The sequence below is a fragment of the Mchenga conophoros genome, linkage group LG3, assembly GCF_057382185.1.
Source record: "Mchenga conophoros isolate Kocher_MC1m ecotype Shallow Benthic linkage group LG3, M_conophoros_male_GT1.1, whole genome shotgun sequence".
NCBI lineage: Eukaryota > Metazoa > Chordata > Actinopteri > Cichliformes > Cichlidae > Mchenga > Mchenga conophoros.
In genome coordinates this window covers 34795019-34810995 of record NC_140528.1, presented here as the reverse complement: position 1 = coordinate 34810995, position 15977 = coordinate 34795019, and the positions used below count along the sequence as shown (strand labels likewise).

The 15977-nt window shown below is 39.8% G+C and overlaps 1 protein-coding gene and 1 long non-coding RNA gene across 2 annotated transcripts; both read right to left on the bottom strand.

The window, feature by feature from the left end:
- Nucleotides 1-323: 323 nt before the first annotated feature.
- Nucleotides 324-6436, bottom strand: LOC146578337 (uncharacterized). Its single transcript, XM_085258452.1, has 3 exons — nt 6160-6436; nt 4225-4467; nt 324-1779 (listed from the first exon to the last, which is right to left on the bottom strand). Exons 1-3 carry the CDS (start codon nt 6329-6331, stop codon nt 755-757), a joined length of 1440 nt encoding a protein of 479 aa, XP_085114578.1. The 5' UTR covers nt 6332-6436; the 3' UTR covers nt 324-754.
- A 1890-nt stretch (nt 6437-8326) lies between these two features.
- Nucleotides 8327-13128, bottom strand: LOC146578336 (uncharacterized). Its single transcript, XR_014890114.1, has 4 exons — nt 13087-13128; nt 12768-12816; nt 9469-9557; nt 8327-8833 (listed from the first exon to the last, which is right to left on the bottom strand). It is a non-coding gene; the product is annotated as an uncharacterized LOC146578336 (long non-coding RNA).
- Nucleotides 13129-15977: the final 2849 nt, after the last annotated feature.

The following is a 15977-nucleotide window of genomic DNA, read 5'->3' as shown; positions in this document are numbered from 1 at the left end:
TTCTTGCTGAAATAAATCAACTAAGCACAAAAAGTACTTTGTCTCACTGCAAATAATGCTGAAACTTGGTTTTGTGGAATAACAGGTTGAAGTTGCTAGATCTGTCTAACTGCTATAACAGATTCTGCTAGTCAGGAGCCGATCAGGCACCTGATTTTCAGCACCTGGTCTTCTGGAAGCTAAAAATTATGACACAATAGCAGAATAAGCTGTTTGTCGTGGATGCAATCTACATTCTCAACTCTGCTGCTCAACCCATGAATAAAATTTTCCTTATAAATGTGCTTCCATTTAAAGAGAAATAAATAGACTTTGCAATGGTATAGGATTTATTGTCAAAAAGCATTGTTACAACACACAAATAAACAACCAAACACAAATTGAATGACTTTTCTGGTGCATGTTCTCTAAATGTAAAAATGTACTTTTCTATAGAAAAGGAGCACACTGAACTTTAACCATCATTAAATGTAACATCAGGGTTTCTCTGATACAACTATAAGAATAATATAATGAACTTTATAAAGAATGCTGAGAGTTTTTACTACTCTGGACAGAAAATGCTAATTTGAATATCGGTCATCTTTTCACTCGGGTGTTGCAGTGATTTGACTCCTGGTCAGTGTGAGCTCTACACACTGCTATGACTCTGTCCCACATTTTCTAAATATAACACTTTTAAGCAACATAAATTATCACGTGTCTATTTAACAAAATCTTTTCCCACAGATTCTGCAGCCTTCACATAACCGTGTCACCTGTGTGTATTCATGTGAACTTTCAATCCTGATTGGTAAGGGAATCTTTTCCCACAAGTGCTGCAGCTATATGGCTTCTCACCTGTGTGACGCCTCATGTGACGATTCATGTGTATCCATTGACTAAATTGTTTCCCACAGGTGCTACAAGGATAAGGTTTCTCACCTGTGTGAACTCTGACATGTTTCTTCAGGTAGGTTGCACAGTTAAAGGTTTTACCACAGGTGCTACAAGAATATGGCTTCTCACCTGTGTGAACTCTTGTGTGAGTGGTCAATTGTGAGTTGGAAGTGAATGCTTTCCCACAGGTGCTACACAAAAATGCCTTCTCACCTGTGTGAACTCTTACGTGAGCATTTAGCAGGGATCTAAGGACAAACGTTTTACCACAGGTGCTACAAGAATATGGCTTCTCACCTGTGTGACGTCTCATATGTATATTCAGTTGGGATTTAAACAGAAACGTCTTTCCACAGGTGCTACATGAATACGGTTTCTCACCTGTGTGACGTCTCACGTGTGCAGTCAGGCGTGATTTAAACTGAAAACTTTTCCCACAGATGTCACATTGTTCAGTCTTTTTTCTTGCCCCACTTTGACCCTGACTCTCTGACAGAGCAGGATTTTCCACTTTATTACTGCCACTTTTCTTTTTGCGACGTCTGATTGTCTTCACCTCTGCATTTTCAGATGACCCCGAGTCCACATGCTGACTTTCTTCCTGATCTTGGCTCTCTGCTTCAGCAGAGCTGTGAGAGATTTGCTCACTGTTTGGTTCTGCTTCACTGTGGTCACTTTCCTCATAAGCAGGAGTCACCATGAAGGTATCAGTCTCCTGCCTCACTCCCAGCTGCTCTCCCTTCTGACTGCTGCAGAGATCCTCCTGTTCCTCATTAATCTGTGGAGGGTCTGGGTCCTCCTGGTCCACACTGGAGCTCCTCTCCTCATTATAGTTTTCCTGGTTTGTGAGAGGTTCCTCCTTCTCCACCTCGTCCTCACAGACATTTAGTCGTTGAAGGTCTGAAGAGACAAATGAAAACATTTTTTTTATATACACTCAACAAAAATATAAACGCAACACCTTTGTTACTGCTCCCATTCCCCATGGGATGGACGTAGAGACCTAAAATTCATCCCAGATACACAATATAACCATCCCTCCCAAACAGTGGTCACAAATCAGTCCAAATGTGTGGTAGTGGGCACATCTGCTATATTGAGATAATCCATCCCACCTCACAGGTGTGCCACATCAGGATGCTGATCTGACATCATGAGTAGTGCACAGGTGTACCTCAGACTGCCCACAACAAAAGGCCACCCTGGAATGTGCAGTTTTGTCTCACAGCAAAATGCCACAGATGCCACAAGCAATGAGGGAGCGTGCAACAGGAATGTCAACCAGGTCTTGACCTGACTCCAGCTCGTCGCCGTAACAGACTTGTGTGGGCAAATGCTCACATTCGATGGCGTCTGGCACGTTGGAGAGGTGTGCGCTTCACGGATGAATCATGGTTCACATTGTTCAGGGCAGATGGCAGCTGAGAATGTCCCAGTTCTTGCATGGCCAGCATACTCACCGGACATGTCACCCATTGAGCATGTTCGGGATGTGCTTGACCGGCGTATACGACAGCGTGTACCAGTTCCCACGAATATCCAACAACCTCGCACAGCCATTGAAGTGGAGTGGACCAACATTCCACAGGCCACAATTGACAATCTGATAGACTCCATGCGACGATGTGTTGCACTGCATGAGGCAAATGGTGGTCACACCAGATACTGACCGGTTCTGGGTCCCCAGACCCCCAATAGCGCAAAAAACTGCACATTCCATTCTTGGATCTTGTGTGTCTCTCTCTCTGTGCATGTGTGTTTCCATATGTGTCCATATTTGTGATTGTGTGGCTGTTATATGGTTTTTTTTGCCGATTTTTTTTCATTTAACAAGTATATTTGAGGGACCCTCAGCATGTTCAGCATTTTTTCAGCTGTCCATTTTGCTTTTCCAATTTTTCTGTTTAACTTATTACTATTGCGCTAAATCATAGCATTTCTGCTGTTTTATAAGATTTGTGCTAAATATAGTATTTCTGATTAATTATAGTTTTTCTACCAAATCATAGTACAGTATTTTTGCTTTTTATAGGATTTTTATAGGATATTTATATTGCTTAATATAGTATTTCTGCTTTTTATAGGATTTGTGCTTAATACAGTATTTCTGCTAAATGTAGTATTTATGCTTAATCATAGTATTTCTATATATTTCTGCCAGGTCCCCAGGCAGCCAATCCTCTGTGAGGACTGAGACATTCAAATTTACAAATCAGGGTCTGCACGGCTTCCCAGCCAATCATATATGTGGGCTGAGGCATTCAAATTTGCATATTGGGGCCTTTGTGGCTTCTAAGCCAACAAGTCATCGATGTCATATATCTCTAAAAATTCATATTTTAATGATAAATTGTCAACACTTGACGATTCCCCCATCTCTTCTGAACAAAACGGCGTAAAAATGACCGTTCTGGCCAATACAGTTAGGAAATTGTGGTCATTTGTTTGAGGGGAGTCGTCACTATGAGAAATAGACTGCAAAAATCCTGTCTCTGTGCTGCGTGTGTGCACCTGTTTTGGCAGGAAAAAGTACACAGCCTCTGTGGATTCAAATTTAGCAGCTCCCAGGCTCTTTTTTTTTTTTTCACAGGTGAACAAAAATTAGTTTTGAGGGAACTTAACCATGTTCTGTTTTTTTTCATCTTGTCATTTTACTTTTCCAGTATTTTCACTTAAGTTATTGCTATTCTGCTCAATCATAGTATTTGTTCTAAATCATTGTTATTATGCTATATTGTAGTATTTCTGCTAAATCATAGTATTTCTACTATATTATATTTTTCTTTCTAAATATAGCATTTCTGCTATATAATTGTATTTCTGCTATGTTATAATATTTGTGCTAAACCAGAGTATTTGTGCTGAAACATAGTATTGATTTAAAATTACAATATTCATAGTTCATCACAGTGTCTCTGGTAAATCACAATATTTCTGCTCTGTTGTACTATTTTTGTAAATCATAGTGTTTCTGTAATGTTTAAGTATTTTTGGCTAAATACATTCTTTCTGTTATCTTATACTATTTCTCCTAAATTCTTGTATTTTTTAGAAGTTATCATGTTTCTGGTAAGTTACAATATTTCTGCTATGCTATTGTATTTCTGCCAAGTATTATGTTTCCTCTAAGATATTGCAGTTCTGCTAAGTTATTCCATTTTAGCAAAGTTCCTTTGCTTCTGCAAAGTTTTAACAATTTCTGCAAGTTTTCAGCTTTTTCCGCTAGTTTTTGCATACAGCTTCAGCTTTAAAGCATCCACACTGCATTTTCGCAGGAAATGCAAATTTTTCTAGTTAAAGTTCTGACCTTTATTTCTTCCTGTGAATCATCCCAGTTTTACAAACCTATTCTGTGCAGCTTTATCTCGGGTTTCCAGATGGTCGCCAGCAGTTTGAGCCAATCATCATCAGTTCTGACACCGTCAGCCTCCTGCTTCACTCCCAGCTGCTGCAGTTCCTCCTCCTGTCTCTCTTTCATCTGTGGAGGCTCTGGATCCTCCTGGTCCACACTGGAGATCATCTCCTGGTTAAAGACCTGCTGTTCTGTCAGAGGCTCCTCTTTCCCACAAACACGAAGCTGTTGGAATTCTGAAGAGAGAAATAGAGAAAAAGATGATGAAAAAACTCCTTAATAAAAACAAACAACAGGCCACATTCACTCATTTTTGCTTTCTAACTAATAGGGCTGCCACCAGTAGACTAGTCACGATTACGTCGACTATCAAAATCGTCTGACTAATTTAATAGGTCGTTAATGGGTCGTTTCAAGCTTTGCAAGATCCTGAAAGATGAAGGAATGAGAAGATTTAAGAGTGTAATAATGGACTGAAATAGAAGATGCAGCAATGCATCAACGAGGATGCCAGCCACCCAGTAAACGCCAAAAGAAGACGCAGTCTCTGAAATCAGGAAGGGGGGTAAAGACTTTAACAACACTGTAGACTGAATTTATCAATTTTGTTTCACAGGCATTTTACCCTGTTGTGCCATCAAAAATATAAATTACAATATGGTAATAATGAAATCATTAAAAATTATTTGGTGTTTTAGTCTCTTTAATTATTCTTAATCTGACTCCACAAAAGCATAAAGAAAAAAACTTGACTGAAAGTCTAAACTCTCTGGAACAGCTGCTTCAAATTCTTCTTTTTATGTGTGACAGGTGAGACCTGACCTTTGTCGGTAATTTTCCCCTTTGAGGCAACAGAACATGTCCCACTTGAGTTTCTGTAGTTTGGCAGAGGCTTAAAGTCATTTTTACTCTTGTAGAAGGAAACACTGTTTTATTCCTGCAGAGAAATGTGTAGTGGACTCCGCCACCACTTGCCGATACTTATTAGGGTGTGACCCTAACTTGTGAACAGGGGTATTCCTGCTGTGGTCAACTGTTCAGTGTAAGTGATGTCCTGTTTTCATTTACAGATTGCCAAGATGCTGCAGCTTTGCCTGGATGGATTTTTGGCTGCAGGCCGAGGTCCCGAAACACCAGTGTTTGTTTTAATTTGTTTTAGACTGGTTTAACTCGACTGCAAAGAGCTGAAGATTATTGAGACAGCTGTGGCTGTCGATGTTGTTTTGTTTATTTGTTTGTTGTTTTTCTTCATTGTATCAGTAGGCTCCAATGTGTGTACTGATTGTAGTTGAGAGTGGTTTACTTTTATTTTTTTAATATATCGTTGCAGACAGCGAAGGCGCTGCACGGAAACTCATCTTTTTCTTGCCACTTTTGCATGCACCGTGGTGGTGAGCTTGGGTGGAGACAACAATGATGAATTTCCTTTTTATAGTGTTTTGCCCAGTTAGGGGAACTGACTATATACTTACAGCTGCATATACGCTGCAGCTCCATCCTATTGAAATAGATACCTCCCTCAAGTCACATATTTTATTTATGTTTACCAAAATATGAGGAAATCAGGGGCAGCTCAAGACTTAAAAACCTGAACTACATGCTGGCCTTAAACTCGCTGCTTTATCAGCATCAAGGCGTTTATTTCTTTTCAGGGTTTTACTCCTGCTAAACAATAATCTCACAGATGAACTCAAACTGCACTGATTGTTTCAGTACGACTGTGAAACACAGCCAAACACACCTGACTGCAGTCTTTAGCTGATGCCCAGTGTCTGATATTTTACACAAATTAGAGTCCGAAATTAAATTAATCACCAAGGTAACAGCTTTCTGCTCCCAGCTAACATCAGAGAAATCCCGGAGACGCTGACGAGCTTTCATGTCTTCATCAACAGAGAGGAACCTGAGCTCAGCACACGTGTCCGTACCTGAGCCGTGTGAGTGTGTGTTGGGTCTCCGGCTGATATCCAGCAGTCTGCGCTGACGCTGGATCTCCTCCTCATACTGGACGATGGTTTTCTGAACCTCGCAGAAGATTTGTTGACAGACAGCAGCCAGCCTCTCCTGTATGAACTCTCTCAGAGACTCAGCTGAACACATGGCTGCTTCAGCTGCTGCGGGTCGATAGAAGCGACAGCGACGCTGTGTTATTGGTGTTTGATCGACAGGAACAGGAGCGATACTTGAGCTCGGTCTGCTTCATAGGACGGCAGCCACGTCTGCGCACGCGCAACTCTTCTCCCGCCGTCGCTACTCTGCTGAGGTTTGCTGTAAGCGGTCACGTGGGGCGCTCATATCCTACGGATCTCCGCATGGGACATTAAAGCAAAAGGCGTGTTTTGTGGGATTCCGCAAAGTTTTTAAATTTATTCCAGTTAAGTTATGTTATTTCACAGCGAACAGAACCGGTTCTTTTCTAAACCTAAAACCTGGATAGTTGTTTGTCTTTATGTTTTAAACCACCGGTGTCGAACTCTAGGCCTCGAGGGCCGGTGTCCTGCAGGTTTTAGATATGTCCTTGATACAACACCGCTGATTTAAAGGTAAATAACCGCCTCAACATGTCTTGAAGTTCTCCAGAAGCCTGGTAATGAACTAATCATTTGATTCAGGTGTGTTGACCAAGGGTGTTATCTAAAACGTGCAGGACACTGGCCCCTGAGGCCTGGAGTTCGACACCCCGTGTTAAACCAGTAACGGGATGGCGCCCTTTCCAGCGTGTACCATGCATCTCGCCCCATCGTAGCTGGGATACACTCCAGCCAAACCTTCTTTGCTTTGTATTCATACCTAACAGAGAAAGATCACGTGTCCTCATTAGGAGAGGGATTTGTTGGTGTGTAGGGCTGTAGCCTCAGGTTTTTATTATGAGACAGCGTGTTTCAGATCATTTTACAGAGTAACATCAAAGTAACTTAACAAGTAGTACAAGTTAGCTAATTACACCCAGGTCTTTCTCCTGGGTGTAAATAAGTAAATCATGTCTGAGCAGGGACGCTGAGATTGGAACTTTTACTACCATTGGTGAAAAGTGATCTATTAAACAAAACTCTACTATAAAGCATAAGCGCAACACTCATGAATATTCTCATAACTAACATATAACTTAAGGCCCTTTACATTTGAATGCCTGTGATTTTGACATGGACCTCAAACTTACACAGACGCATACAAAACCAAAGAAACAAAAAAGCTTCAGTGTCAAACTAGCTTTAGTTTCATGGATCTGTAGCAATTTCACTTGATTTATCACTCAGTGTCAAAACACACAAATAACTCATTCATTTATTAACAGAAAAGTACAATCAAATTACCTACACCACAAATTAAGTTCAAATGAATAAAATTAAATTATTTTCATGTGTTCACTCCAGCTAAGCTAATGAAACAAACAAAGATGTCAATATTGGCAAAATATAAATTTGTTGAAGTCAAATTATAATATTAAATAAGAAATTAATCTATAAAAGGCAATAAATAATGGTTCAACCATTCTGTTTACTTACTATTTTAATGTATGTCTCTCATTTTGTATTACTTTTTCTATACCTGTCTACATGGATTTATCGTTTTCAACCCAAAAAGCTGTGTATTATTTGTAACACAAAAACATGAATGAAACCACAGAACACATTAAAACCCTTTCAAATATATCATGAAGAAAGCTGAAAGCTACAAAAACAAAAGTAGACAAATATGTCAACACAGGCGAAAATACAAGTCAAAACTAAGACCACAACAGTAACTATGGCAACACCAGCACAAACTTTACCCACCACCTGCAGTTCTTACTAGGGCCCCGCCCCTCCCTGAGCCTGGTTCTGTCGGAGGTTTTTTCCTGTTAAAAGGGAGTTTTTCCTTCCCACTGTCGCCAAAGTGCTTGCTCATAGGGGGTCATATGATTGTTGTTGTTTTTTCTCTGAATTTATTATTGTAGGGTCTACTTTACAATATAAAGCACCTCGATGTGACTTATTTTGGTGCTATAGAAGTAAAATTGAATTGAAATGAATTGAACTGAATTCATGGCTGTTACAGTTATTAAACAATAGAAGTAGAAACAGGACATAAACAGTACAATGTTTTGCTGTCCCCCCTGACCTCCTCAATCAGATCTCTGGCTATCCTCACTTTCTTCTCCATCATTTGTGTAAGTCAGCAGAGGTTGCTGTCAGATGAAACAGAACTATGGATCCTAATAAACTGCACACAGACAAAGCCTGTGCAGTGACGTCCACAGAAGGACAGTGTCTGAAAGTATTGAAAGAGACGCTGCAAAACAAAGCAAGAGACTAGAGCCTATCAGGAAAACTAGTGAGTGGACCTCTGATTAAAGAATTTCTACCAAACTACAACTGCAGCTGAACAAATGAGCTGTTGGTGGAACTTTACACTCTGAAATATTGAAAGATTCAAAGGATGAGACAGCTCAGCACAGCATGTTATTAACTTCACACATGAAGTGGTTCAGTCCAGTCAGTCTTCAGTTTTGCAGCCACCGTCCACATCCTGCTTCTTTGACTGGTCGTCATGGTAACTCTGGACTTTCCTCCAACGAATCCTGAAGTCTGTCAGTCCTTCTGACAGCATGAGGCCTGACAGCTGGACAAAATGTGCAGATGATTAGATTAGATTAGATTAGATAGAACTTTATTAATCCCTCGGGTGGGTTCCTCTGGGAAATTCGATTTCCAAAAAGCACAGCACCGACAGAAGTTCCAGAGTTACAGAATATTATATATATATACACACACACACACACACACACATATATAAATACAGAGACAATATAAATAAAATATACGAAGGGGATAAATAGAATAAATAGGAATAAAAAATAAAAATACAAGTGAATGAATTGCACATTTCGAGTATTGAGTCTATTGCACTGTTGACTATTTACAAAAGTATTGCACAAAAGGTATTGCACAGTGGGGTGAAGAGGCACTACAGCTTAGTTGTTCCCCCCTCCTTTGTCCTCCTGTTTCCCCTCCCTCTCCCCTCCAGAGAGGAGTTAAACAGTTTGATGGCGTGTGGGACAAAGGAGTTTTTAAGTCTGTTAGTTCTTGTCTTGGGGAGAAGCAACCTGTCACTGAACAGACTCTTCTGGCTGTTAATGGCCGTGTGCAGAGGATGCCTGGCATTGTCCATAATGTCCATCAGGTCTTTAGATGATGAAAAACATGAAGCATAGTTTGAACTTGTGTCAAGTTTGTGTTGGTGACTGAACTGCTGACCTGCTGTGAAACCTGCTGCTGGATCTCTGTGCTGTGCATGTCTGCCTCTGACTGAAGCTTCATTTTCACCACTGTTTGCTTTGTCACTGCTAAAAATGAACCACATATAACAACACAAACATTAGTGTTTTACATGATGACAGGATCTTACAGTGTTTGCATTCTGGACCTCACCTGTGAAACAGAAAAGATAGTTACTGCTTGTACAAAAGTCATCATCCCAGTTCCCTGACATTAAATCAAATGCTCCACAGTATTGGTTTGAAAGGTAGTTATCAGGCATAAAAGACCTCCAGTTAGTGAATGTGGAGGTTGTGTTGTCAGACCAGAAGGCCCAGGGATCCCTGTAGAGGCCAATCCACACATACTGAACCCCTGATCCATTCAAAGTGAGCGTGATGTTGGATTTCTCCTCTTTGCTTCTTATACTGGTCAGGTCTGTGTGGTATGTCCTGCAGTACGACTGAGCCGCTGACCAGGAGCGGCTCTCCATCACTAAGATGTAACTTGTACTGCTGGCTGTAAAAAATTAGGTACCGTAGTGAAATCAGTGAGCTGACTTGGAGAAGCAGCTGAGTTAGCTTACCGGTGTATTTTCTTATTAAGTGTTAGCTACTAGTTCCGCTTAGAATTGGTTTTCTGGCATGTCAATAAAATGACTTTGAAAATATAGAAATCTAAAGAATATTAGTATATTTACTGTGATACTGATAATACTGGTAATGGTCAACAGTTTATGACCGTTGTTCCTAGGCTTTAAGTTAGACTTTGCTCCCACCCACTCACTTTTCAAAAAGTAAACAACTGCAAATGAGCGACCCTCCACATGTGACAGGAAATTACCTTACTAGATGGATTTTTATAAGACAGAATGCATTTGAATAATTAAAAAGCTAAATAAATGTCAGTTGACTCTTGCTGTTGGTGCAGACCTTTTTGAATGCTTGAGTAAATTCATCATTTTGTAATAAATTGTTTTTAAAATGTTTATGCAATTTTTTAAAAGAGAAAAACCCAACAAAAACTATTTGTTTTTGAATGTGATAAAAGACAAGGACATTTTACTTTTACTCCATTGACTTTTCTCGGAAAGACAAAAGTCTTTTATGTTTGTGGTCAAATTGACCCCACAAATCTAAACCTTCCAAAAACGGCCGCGGTATATTTGAAATAAATAAATGATATTTTTAGGTAGCAGGTACTTAATATGCAAATGAAGGGAGGCAAGCACTGGAGTAATATGTTGGTGTCTCTTCACATGAGTCAAAAGGCGGGCTGCAGTGTTTTATACAAGTTGGCACTGTGTCAGACTGGACTGAGAGACACCAATGTATAGCGAATTACAGTAATCCAGATGAGACAGGACAAACGCATGGATTGCTTGTTCCAAGTTTTTAAAGGATAAAAATGATCTCACCTTGGATAGGAGCCTTAACTTATAAAAGGACCACTGAACAACTGAGTGAATTTGTTTCTCAAATGTAAGTTTGTCATCTAAGAAAACCCCCAGTTGTTTTACGTGTGTTTTAACAGCAGATATTAAATTACATAAGTCCAAATCTGGGCCACTAAAGTTACAGCTTGGTCCAAAAATAATTACGTCAGTTTTATCCTCACTGAAGGTAAGAAAATTTGAAGCCATCCAGGTTTTGACTCCGTCAAGACATTTGAATAGCGATTCTGTGGGAGTGGAGGTTTTTAAAATTTGATCATAACTTGCTCCTGCTGAGAAAGTAGAAAAATCTCGAATAAAATCTTTGTTATATTTTGGGGGTCTCTTTATTATTCCAATGAGTGTTGGGCTTGGGTTCCCCAATTCAAAAACTAAGATTTCAAAGCTTAAGTAGAAGTTTGTTGAAAGTTGTTTATATGTTAGCTTCTTCCTGAGGACAGCCGCAACTCCACCCCCCGTTTTCCCGTCCTCAGCAAAGTTAAATAATTGGAAGGTAAGAGTTCATAAAACAATTGAGCTCTCAGCCAAGTTTCCGTTAGGAGCGTAAGGTCCAAATAAATAAAAAAGTCCTTTAAAATAAAGGTTTTGTTAGCTAACAAACGAACATTAGCAAGGCTAATCCTTAGTGAAGTCGAGGGGTTAGTAGTGGAAATAGGCGCCCAGCAAGGCTTCTCCAAGTTCTGGATGTTTACTCCTCTCCAATGATGTCGAGAGGTGATGAAGCCGCAGGCATGGGTTTTTCAGTAATCCCAGCGACAGGAACCAGACAGGGGTAGGTCATGGTCGGAGAGGTCCAGTGTTTGATATAGACAGATCTGGCCACATCACAGTATTAATCATTCCCGGGACATAAGAAGGCAGCCTTCAGGCTCACCAGTCGACCGCTTGGTCTTCCCCGGCGTCAGCAAGCCTCGTTGATTGGGGTAGCTTCGAGGCAAAGCAGAGGCAGGCTGGGACAGGAAAACCGGGCAGAAACAGTGGAGGGAGAAATCTCTGCTTTCCATGATTGCATTAAGGTTCACTTGTTAAACAGGGGAATCTTAAATCCAAAAGCGTTTGGCGGTCATAGACATACAGAGAGTTAGCATCTTTTAGGACAAATAAAACAAAAAATATCACTCGAAGGGACAGAGTCAGACGGCTTGAACACTACCACCATCTTGAAAAAATTAATTAAAACAATTTAATTTAGCAGCACTGTTCTTTCACAAGTTTACATAACTTAATTTATTTAATTCCATTACCAATGTATATACCTCCATTCTCTGAAACATATCAGCCAGTTCTTTCCCTTTACAGTCATAGTCCCTATATTTAAAATCCTTACTCTCACACACCATACTGCCTTTACCTCTCTCTATTTACACACCTTCCCTTGTTCTCCTCCTTTGTTTAAGACCAGCAGTTTGTAATGGAACCATTCCTTATGTAACTCTCACCGTTTTATCTGGGTTGGGACCGACACTAGGAAAACACTGACTTGTTGTAAGTAACAGCAATAATAAGAACAAGGCAGAAAATAATTGAAGAAAAAAAAACTTATTTATTCCCAAAGTTGGGGAATTATGTTGTATCAGCAGCCAAAAAATTAAAAATAGAATGAATAGCTTTCATATAAATAGCTTCATTAAGTCATTCTATAAATCATTTTTTTTAAATAAAAAGAAAGATAATTTAAAAGTAATGCAGGTGTTGTGGTAGGAGTAGATAAAGATTTTCTAACTGTGCTTTTGGTTGATGTGTTAAAAAAAACTGTACATGTAATCTGATTACCCAAATGACATCAGTCAGTCTCTGTGAGTTTATAAGTTTCAGTTCAAATGTTTGCGATATTAATATTACTGACCTGAGAGCAGCAGGATGAGCAATAAACAGGTTTCTTCCATTCTTTGCTTCTGTATAACAAATATAGTGATCATGATCAATATTGTACCATAATTATTATCAAAGATTTTTATTTAAGGTTTCTTATCTCCAGTCTAAGTTGCTTAGTATATAGTTTATATACATATAGAAAAAAAATATATCCAATTATTTTTAAAAGGTTTTCAAATCCATTGTGTCTTTAAAAATGTTTTAAATAATCATTAATAGGTTTTAGAATAATGTTTAGAATATAAACATATACAAGAATTTACATTTAGCATTAATGATGCATATCTTACCTGACAGCTTATCTTCTCCTCTGTTGACTGAAGCTGACTTTTAAGAAGGTCTTTGTTTGTTCTTTTCATATATTTTACTGTCAAATGAGGAAACCAGAAGGGAGTGACCTTTCTGAAGAAACACACTTTTATCTAAACTATTATTGTATGTTCTGGGCTTTGATCAAATGCAAAACCAGTTTACTGATTATAACTTTTCCTTCTCTAATTGGAGATCTAGCAAAAAAAAATTGCTGAATATGGTAATGTTCCATTTTAAAGCTTCACACAGAATACTGTACATGTAAATGTTTGATATCTTCAAGCTGCCCTATCTGTAATTTTCAGAAAGTTAACAAGTGGACATGTAGGTATGTATGTATGTAGGTATCTATAAAACCTTTGAGGCAACAGGTTTTCTGAGTCTATACAGTCATTAAATGTTTTTGCAGTGGCACCAAAGTGTTACACTTTTATTTAACATGTTTCTATGATACATTGACCACCAAGCACTGTATAATGCTAATGTTTCAAAGACTGTTATTTACAAAAAAACAACTACATGTAGTTCTGGAAGTGGTGTCACTCCCAAAACTAAATATAATGGTATTTTTGGTCATGTGACCATACCTATGCGTCTTTAAAACCAGGTATTCTGTAAATGACATGCCTTGATGCTTAAAGAAACATAAGCAAGGTTACGCAAAGATGATTCTGTTTACCAACATGCAAATCATTACGAAAATCAGGCTGTTAAATGGGAGAAAAAAGCAAATAAGCTCAGACGTGGATCTCGGAACAGACATAGTTGTTAGGAGGAACAAGTGGGGAGGAATGGAGTCTGGCTCCATGATTCAGGGCACTGTACAGTTTGTTAATGAACCTCAGGGATGGGAATACTTAAGCATCTAAATCCTAACCTGTTGCTGGCTTTAGACAGGAATCGTGCAACTGTTTTTAAACATCTGTAAAACCTGAAAAAGTTCCAGTTGTTCCTGAAAGCAGCAACACTGTGCTTTTCAGTGAGATTAGGGTCATTTCTCCACACAGAAAGACACTGGCCTGATGGTAGAATTGAACTCAGGACCTTCTTGCTGTGAGTAAACAGTGCTAACCACCAAGCCAACTGAAATTTTTTTTTAAACCCACCCCTATTTATTAGTTCTGGAATATCTAGAATTAGGACCATCTTTATTCCATGGGCTAAAACAAGAACAAACAGTGGTAGTGGCGCCATGTAGTCATCACTACATGGTAGTGGGTAGCTGTTCATTTGCTTAACCTTTTGTGAAGACCTAATAAAGAAAATGTGACAGCTCGTTGGAGAAGGCTTTGTAAAATTCAGAAATTAGACCGTCACTACCTGTTGACTTATTACTTATTAACAGATCAATAATCTCCTCCAGTGAGATGTTTTCAATGTAAAGAACTTGTCCAAATTAAAAGTCTTGTCATTGATGAGCATTTTTCAAGTGTATCACTTCTGGGGTTGATGAGTTTGGGCAGTGTTTTAACAGCATCAGTGGTCATATGGGCGCTGTCAGAAAGTACAGTAGATATGGTGGGCTTGTGATTAGTGGAGATAGCGAGGCAGTGGGTGACTTCATGACAGACAGGTGCTTTCTGCCAGAAAGCAGCAGGTGTAAGCACCCCTCCTGATAACCCTCAATGTCTACATGTATTTAAAATTGAGAGGCGGGCAGCGATGCCAGAGGTGAGGTTGAATACACAGACTGTCCTCTGTGCACCATTTAGCGTGCCCACAAGGCCCCTTATGTATGTGTTATGAAAGCAGTGTTGGGAAGGTTACTTTTAAAATGTATTCCACTACAGATTACAGAATACATGCCCCAAAATGTATTCTGTAACGTATTCCATTACGTTACTCAATGAGAGTAACATATTCTGAATACTTTGGATGACTTAATATATTACCATGCTTTTTACAACTACATGAATGTCCTATTGCTGTGTGATTTATTCCTATTACTGAAGGTTACTCGCCATACCAATACCAACTAGATATTTAAATCTTAATATAAAATGAGTAACAGTAGGTGGACATTAGGTAAGGCTGCACTTTTTGAAGCGATCTCGTAAAGAAAACTATTCTGTGTGTATATAAAACAGGTCCGCGCCTCCAAACCGTACGTCGGGTTCCGTGTCGGGCTCGTAGCCGAAAACTAGCTTTACTTTGTTGTCTGGGTCAACTGCTAGCGAGAGACAGAGAGGCGTTGAATGGCTGCTCCAACGGAGCTTATTGTTTCAGAGGAAAACACGAACACGGTGTACAGTCGAGTCTTAATAGCTCACTTACAACTGGGCTGCTCAGGCACTCTTCTCGGCTGCAGTGGCTATTATTATATTTACATGCTTCCAGCTCCTGTTTCTGCATGTGCGTGGGGGGTGATGGAGCGGGAAGAGAGTGGTAGTTGGGGATGGGGAGGGAAGGAATAGGGGTAGAGGCAAAGTGCACCCTTCCTGGGGCCAGCTACCCCACTGACCCCAGTAGGCACTCCTGTTCCCTAAAATACATCAAGGGCAGGGGGCCTGGGCCCTTCCAGTCCAGGCCCACAGTAACAGCACTGCCAAACCCCACAGAGTCCTCACCCAGTGGCATGTCCAGCGGGGTGGCCTGGGGGGGCACAGGCCACCCCCCCAACCAGACTGGCCACCCCAGGTGCCACCCCAAAGGCAAAACAATAAAATTCAATCAAATATCAAATGTACGATTATGTTTTCACGGTGAAGCTCAGATACCAGCGGATGTCGCGGTAAACAACAGCAGCACCTTTAAGCTTGATCAGCTGTTGTTAGAATTTATTTAATATTAATTTCTAGTATCAGCTGATGTTTGCTGGAGCCACAACTGTAAACCTGCTGGTCTTGATGTCGGTTTGGATATGTGGTGA